Here is a 7,511-nt window from a genome sequence, read left to right as displayed (position 1 = left end):
TGTCATCTTTGAAAATTAAAATTCTGTCAGTTTTTATTCAACATATTGACGTAAAAATGTGCCTCATATTCTGGTAACAAATGCCTCAGATTTGAGAAAAACAGGCGAAAGAAACAGCGTGATTAAATATATCTTAAAAAGTATATAAGTTGACTTTTTTCCATATACCAGTGATATAATGCTATTTTTTATGAGGTCAGTTACATTGCATTAACCCTTACCATATACACGTTCTTTGATATATTTTTAATTAATCTATTTCTTTTTATCTTATCTCTTCTTTTCTTTATTCGGGATCTTCTAGTAAAAGCGTATACATTGAAAAATTCATATGGGTTACCAACTTGCAATCCTTAAATAAACTTATTGAATTTACACATGTGCTATTTTTCATAACAGTAACGAAATCGGATATACGAAAAAATATAACATTATTAATAACAGCAAAAAGTTTTCAATATATCAACCTTGCTTTTATTCTCCGGCTTTTAAAATAAAACTTATTTCATATGAAAATAATATATATTTATTATATTATATATATATATATATATAATTAAAATTTGTAAAAATTATCCATAGGGCGTCCTACTAATGAATTAATTTTGGCCGTAGAAAGTAAAAGGTACAGGAATATGTTTATAAGATACTAGTTAAAATTGTATTCAAAAGAGACAATATTAAAATTATGTTAACATTAAATATGGCCTACTATTAGAACTTTAGATTATTATTATAAGTTAACCATAATTGACATTTTAAGGACATCGCAGTATCTGAAGCTATTCCACACCAAGAATATACAAACCACCCAAGTTTTTGTCCAATTTTTAAGTCTTTAATAACAGGTACAATGTCATAAACAGGTTTGTACCCATTACCTATGATACAACAAAAATAAAATAATTCATAGTATATAAAAAGGTTACTTATGTAACATATTAATATTCCAAGTTAATTTTACTAATGTTTTGTCTCTTGTGCAAATGGCTATCGAAGTAAAACCATTTGAATTGAACAGTATCCTCGTTTAAAAAAACATAGGACTACAAAGCAAAGACAACGTTCGTATCTTGAATGGACCAAAAAGTACATAGTTCTATATTTTTTTTTTCATACGTAATAATATGTATATATTATTTATTTAAAATTTAACATAATGTTCATATTACAAGATGTTTTGATAAGTCAATAAAGTTACAAATTTAACTTTGTAGAAAACGCTGATGCAATTTGCTTGCCTATATCGAAGAATCTTCGAGAAATGAACATGGATAATGAAAATGCTACTATCGCTGGATGGGGCTTTATGGATAATACACAAACCAACAACTACACTCCATTAGTATCAGTGATAACTATTTATCCTGAACATACGTGTAATCTTTATTACAACAGGTAATTTATAAATATAAATAATTGCCCTAATTGTAAAAATTCAAATGTGAAATATTTCTTCTCACAAAGTTTCTTGGATTTAAAATGTATACTTTGCAAATTTCCAGACGTGCAATCAGCATGGATCAAGACTCATTTAAAAACAAGTTATGTGGCGAAAGAGGAAATCGTCTACCATGCGATGAACCAGGCGTCCCTTTAATGTATGAAAACTATTACAATGGCATATACAAATACGTTCAATTAGGTATTACAGTACTCCATTCGAAACGCTGTAGTTTAGATGAGCCAGAAATATTAACGGATGTGAGAAAGTACGTAAAGTGGATTTTAGACTCCATAAAACCATAGACGAGAGAATTATTTTTATCTTAATCAAAGCTTGGATACTAATGTTTTTTTGGACTACGTTTTATATTTCGAGCTTTAACAGATGTTAATATACTGTTATCATTGATCGTTAGATAAATTTCCGCGTAGAAGTAAGTATCAATAATACAAATAAAATGTTCTACTCTTATTAACTAGATCTTAAACGATATCACCAAAAATATATTTAAGAAATATACAAGATGATAAAGGTGTAAAAGTTTTAAAAAAGTGACTGAATAACTTATTTTTCAAAAAAAAGATTTAAAGCTTTTCAACTTACTTCCAATTACCATGTATAAAGTGACGACTTTGAAATAAGTGATAATGATTTTTTTTACTGTAATGCTATGATATGTCAATAACTTCTGGCAGTACAGTAATCAAGGAAAGATAGTTAACAATAACTAATTTTAATATGTAGTAATCCGAATTTTGACAATTGATATTTCGATGGGATGTACCATACATTAATAATGGCAAATAAGCTATGTATTCACCTCTTTGAAACTTTTATACCTATAACAAACCACCCCGTGTCATTTTAAAATAAAAATTGCGATTTTCGATTCATTTATTAAATAAAATATTCGATATCATGGTTTGATGGTGTCCAAGATCCATTTCATATATTTCCTGACATCGGTAGAGATAGCTGTTGGTTCAGTTTTATAACCATGCGATATTAATCCATATAAAACATATCTGGTATAATCTTCTAAGTCACTCTTGATTATGAGCGGTGTGCCGCTCTCCAAGTGGGAAACACTTCTGACACATAGTTTGTTGAATGGTAATTGTATTTCTTCCTTATGATGAATTGCTCTAAAATATACGAGAAACAAAGATTTTATTTACTTGAGTTATTTAAGATTATCTGGACACATACCAGTTGCACAATTTTTCGTATTTTATGATATAATCTGATTCTCCTAACTGTAGTTGTAATACATCATGTTTTAAGAATGTGCCAAAAATCGTATTAAAAGAGTAAATCGTATTATTTTTTTGATTGGCGTCTTGTTTCCGCAGTGAATGTTAAATAATTCAACGGTTGTACACGCATGATGGTCGCAATGGGATTGACAAATCCTAACAAGAATAAAAACCCAAATTAAAAATCACGATAGAGAAGGTGTACTTAAGCATGCATTAAAAACCAATAGCTAACATAACACTATATGTAATTGATAATTTGAAAAAGTAACAAGTGTTAATGTCAAACTAAAAATTTTTGTGTCAACAGTAAACGTTTTGTTATAAAACTTCACTAGCAATCTTACCGTTATATATTTAAATAAGTAAAAAAACCTTAAAGGAAAACTTGAAAATACCTATTGTTTAAAAAACATCTTTGTAACCTTATATTTTTTAATAAATATCAATTCTCTCCTACGAGTTTTACGCAAACAAAATAAGACAAAACAAAATACCTGTAATATTTCATGCAGTCTTCCTCAGAGAATACCGCAGCTGTAGACTTTATTAAGGAGGAAAAGTTTCGTAGAAGCTGCCAACCGACATGAATACCGTGCGTCTTACTCAGATCGCGGCTTCTCGTGTCGGTTGTAATAGGCAGACATATTGCACCGACATTTGCTAAGATATTAGATAAAATAAAGTAAAGCATATAACATCATTCATGTTATAGTAATACGGAGAAAAATAAAATAGTGTAAAAATTGAATCGATTAGTTAACCGTATAAATATCCAAATCATGCCATTAAGAGGCCGTTATTATAAATGTATTGCAAATATGTTATGCCTTGTGCCATTATTATTGAAGTAGCGAAACCAACTCGAAAATCTTCTTCTACTAGATTCTAGTTTCAACAGAACTTATGTTATATTATATTTAAATATTTAAATTACATTTATTGAGGTCAACCGGTTCCTTAAGGCGTAGAAGACCGATGTCATCCGAATAAACATTTTCGTCATTTCCCGGATGAACCAGCCTTTCTTCTATTTCGAAATCCTGTAAAAAATTCTAGAATTAGTTTTTGCACTGAGACGTGTTGATGTATAAAAGATGATCTTAATGGCGTAGTACTTTATATTGTTTTAAAATATACTGCTTAACAATACTGTATATTTGTATATATAAGTTATATATATTAAGTAATAAGTTATAATATATTAAGATATATAAAGGTGCAAAAACTTTTAAAGAGAGTATGTTTGACTCATTTACTGTTAATTAATGTGTGATAAATCCTATGCAAATAACAACAGTTTCAGAAACAATAAGTAACAATAATAATATTGTAATCAAAAGCGTTTAAGAAATTCGGGTTACTGCGTACTAAAATTATTGTTTACTATCCGTCCTTTCAGACTTTATTCTGCCAGAAGTACTGTCTATTGCATACTAATCGAAAAAATATGTAAATGTAATATATTAGCGTAACCACTTTATAGGTGAGATTGGAAACAGATATAAAAGCTTGCTATAAGTTTGCTGACATATGAGCTGTACATATCACCCTTTAAATGCTTTTGCACCTATTTCCAATCAATCTTTTTGTATAGATACTAAGAAACACAACAATACTAAGCGATAACAGTATAAAATGTATAATTTTAAACATACACGCTATATATACAAACTCTATTGGTTAATGTAATATAGATATGGATAATTTTTAAACGCGTGTTATACTAAAAATAAAAATATGACACACGTCAAAAAATTCTTAGTTGTAAGCTTTTTTAATCGAAAACGACCATATTAACCTGCTACGAGCTTCATATTTTTTCTTACGATTTTGTCTTTCGTTGTCTTGAATATTTCATTCTGTGAAAATAGAAGAAGTGCCACTAGAGCCTTGCCCGCTTGTACCTGTGGAATCTGAAAATGCCACTTGAGAAGAATTAATACCATAAAATAATTTACCTGGTAGGGTAATGAGCATATTAAATCTACACCATCATGATGGCAGTCAGTTGTGGTAGAAAGGTCGTATTCTCCAACTCTAACGATTGTCGCACGTCTTGCACAATGTCCCATGGTGAGAACGTATCTGGAGTTAATCAATGTGCCACTACAACCGAAGGTTATGTTACCATCTACAATTAAAGAAATAAAAAAATATCACTTCGAGTTCAAATTTATATTTCGTTAGTACAAATCATTATATTCTTGGTTTGATTAAAAAAGTAATAAAATTATTATATTAAAATAATTATAATGAATGTTTTATTTGTAAATAAAAATTAAAATTAAAATGTTTATTAGAATTGTTAAATAATTGAATTATTTAACAATTTTTATAAACATCTGAAATCCTGAGACACTCACCCTGAACAACCGTGACCCCGAACCGTGCCTTGTTTTTATAAATAACGTAATGATAATATAGTATGAGAAAAACGTTTTCAAATTGTGATTACTACATATCAAATATTGATTACCATCTGTTTTTGTAGACTATGCTGCTTGACGATTTTTTTAAATTGAAAGAATAGATATTTCAGTGGGGCCCCCGTATACAGAGTAATTCGGAATAAATATAAAAAGTCCTAATGCTTTTTTATATTACATTCACCCCTTTAAAACTTTTATAACAACATTCAATCACATTCTATGCTTCCTAAAAAGAGCTTTAAAATATCCAAAGACAGGTAATGAACCTTTTTGTTCTTAAGAAAATGTGTATAGAAATTTCATCTTCTGAATCTAACTCCCGGGCAATTAAAAAGTGTATTATAATTATTGACTTAAATAATTGAGTCACGCGCCTGTTCAGCTAGGCATGCTGATCTTAAATATTTAATGGAATCAAGCGTTACCTTGCGGAAGTCCATCCTTAGTAAGAAGAGGACCAATATTTAGCCACTTCCGCACATGCAGTAGTAGTCGTGCAACAAAGTGCACCGCCCGCCAGCCCGCTGATAAATGCGTATGCGACAAACAATGCGAATTACACAGCTGCCACTGTTAATTCACTCAACACGTGTTTCACCCCTCCACGGGGCATCTTCAGGAGTTATATTACACCGATTAGTGCCAAACACAGAGCCAAACAATCTCTGTGAAACACCACTGCATGGAACCACTGCATGCTGCGGAAGTGGCTAAATATTGGTCCTCTTCTTACTTAAATAATTGATTTACAATCGAAAAGACAGGTCACTACTAGCCGTCTTACTTATGCATATCATACATAAGACATACATATTACCTGAGAACTAGATTATTAAGACAAACTAAAATAAAAAAGTAACGGGACAAAATAAAATAAATTAAAATTTAAGAACATGTAATAAAATAAAATTTAAAAATTAATGATTCGATGTTGTTAGTAGACACATTATTAGTTTTTGATCAAACTATACGACAAAGTATTTGAAACGAAATATAGAAAATTGATTTGTATTTAAGCTATATTATTTTGAACTCTATATTCAAATCTTGTTTCGATTCGTCCAAATTAATCTCATTAAAATTTGTATAGGTAATATTATTTATATTAAAATATGTATTATTCGGAATTTCATATGTATTAATAGAGATAATAGCTATGGTATTGCGATGGAATATACCTTGACTTTTCTGTTGATGACTAATGAGAGCCATCCAGGGAAATTCTTCATAGTTCGGTTTACTGCTTAATATACGATCTTCGTTTATTTCACCGCATTTCTTTGGCAACAGTTTTATGTTAGGATGATTTTCTATCTCGTCAGCTGAAATCCGCACAAAAAATAAAATTTAGCAGTTACGTGTAACAGTTTAATCATTGAAAAACGTAACTTAATTAATAATCTTACATTATTAGTATTTACTTTAGTTGTCAAGGCTGTACATATGTAAACTATAATCATATGATTAAAATCGTTGTGTAGGCCTAAAAATTATAATAACCATCTGTAACCTTTTATCACAAGGTACAATGTCTATTTGTTTTTATTTATAATCATAATATGATAATCAGGATTAAGCAAAAAATTATTAAAATCCTTCCTTCTGCCCGCAATAACTCAAAATTAAATTTATTTGTGGGCTATCAAGTCTACATGTTCATTCAGTAGGTTTATTAAGTAGATCCACATACAATATAATTTAAATTTTATTTTCTGTTTATGCTTGTAGACGTGTACATCTTTATCTTATTTATAAAGTATATGTATAATAAATGTCGTTAAATAATAATAATAAGTTTCAGTTTGAATTAATTATAGATTTTATGTCATCGGTTTATTAGTGTGCATATAAGTTATTAAAAAGAGATAATTTAAAAGTGTGATTGGAAAGCTAACCACACTGACATAAATAAAATAAGTGGATATTAAATTACGCTGTTAAAAACAATAGCAAAAGGAAAATATTTTAAGGAAACATTTAACAATTGTACTTACATGCAAAACTATTATAAACCACAAATAAATATGAAAACGTCACTGCGAACAAACACTTCATTTTCGAATAAATGATTTCACAAATAATAGTCCTGTTAATTCACAAAATAAATCAAGCGATCGCTCCGCCTGCGATATTCGAAGCAAATAACTATTCTACACGATAAAACTAGTCCATGGAATAGAGCTTTACATATAATTGAGGCAGACTTGAGGAAAATAACACACATATTATTATAACAATATAATATTCTTATGCGGTAACTTATTTTCTTTATTTTTTTGCGTCAAAACCTGTTGCGTATGTATAAGGCACAAACAGCTAGTCTTTTTTAATGGCACCCGTCATTGGGACCATCGTTCTCCCCTATCTTGTTTAGGG

At 29.4% G+C, this 7,511-nt stretch overlaps 1 protein-coding gene across 1 annotated transcript; it reads right to left on the bottom strand.

Moving 5' to 3' along the window:
• Positions 1-586: 586 nt before the first annotated feature.
• LOC137919826 (CLIP domain-containing serine protease B10-like) lies at positions 587-7,310 on the bottom strand. The gene is made up of 6 exons (XM_068763030.1): positions 7,130-7,310; positions 6,314-6,457; positions 4,665-4,837; positions 3,641-3,746; positions 3,201-3,366; positions 587-2,592 (listed from the first exon to the last, which is right to left on the bottom strand). The coding sequence occupies exons 1-6, from the start codon at positions 7,188-7,190 to the stop codon at positions 2,364-2,366; spliced, it is 879 nt and encodes a 292-aa protein (XP_068619131.1). The 5' UTR covers positions 7,191-7,310; the 3' UTR covers positions 587-2,363.
• Between the last annotated feature and the right edge of the window lie 201 nt (positions 7,311-7,511).

The sequence above is a fragment of the Battus philenor genome, unplaced genomic scaffold (assembly GCF_028537555.1).
Source record: "Battus philenor isolate CCGP_79_NKW_IND1 unplaced genomic scaffold, ilBatPhil1.0.hap1 SCAF_17, whole genome shotgun sequence".
In the NCBI taxonomy this organism is placed as follows: Eukaryota; Metazoa; Arthropoda; class Insecta; order Lepidoptera; family Papilionidae; genus Battus; species Battus philenor.
Note: the sequence above shows the minus strand (reverse complement) of the source record. Positions and strands in the feature narration are given on the sequence as shown.

Excerpts from the sequence above, each read along its gene's own strand:
- LOC137919826 (XM_068763030.1), bottom strand. The coding sequence starts at position 7,190 with ATGAAGTGTTTGTTCGCAGTGACGTTTTCATATTTATTTGTGGTTTAT. Across the intron at positions 4,838-6,313 it reads TCATCAACAGAAAAGTCAAG|ATGGTAACATAACCTTCGGT; the intron begins GTATATTCCATC and ends CTTTAATTGTAG. Across the intron at positions 3,747-4,664 it reads TATGCTCATTACCCTACCAG|GATTTCGAAATAGAAGAAAG; the intron begins GTAAATTATTTT and ends AATTTTTTACAG.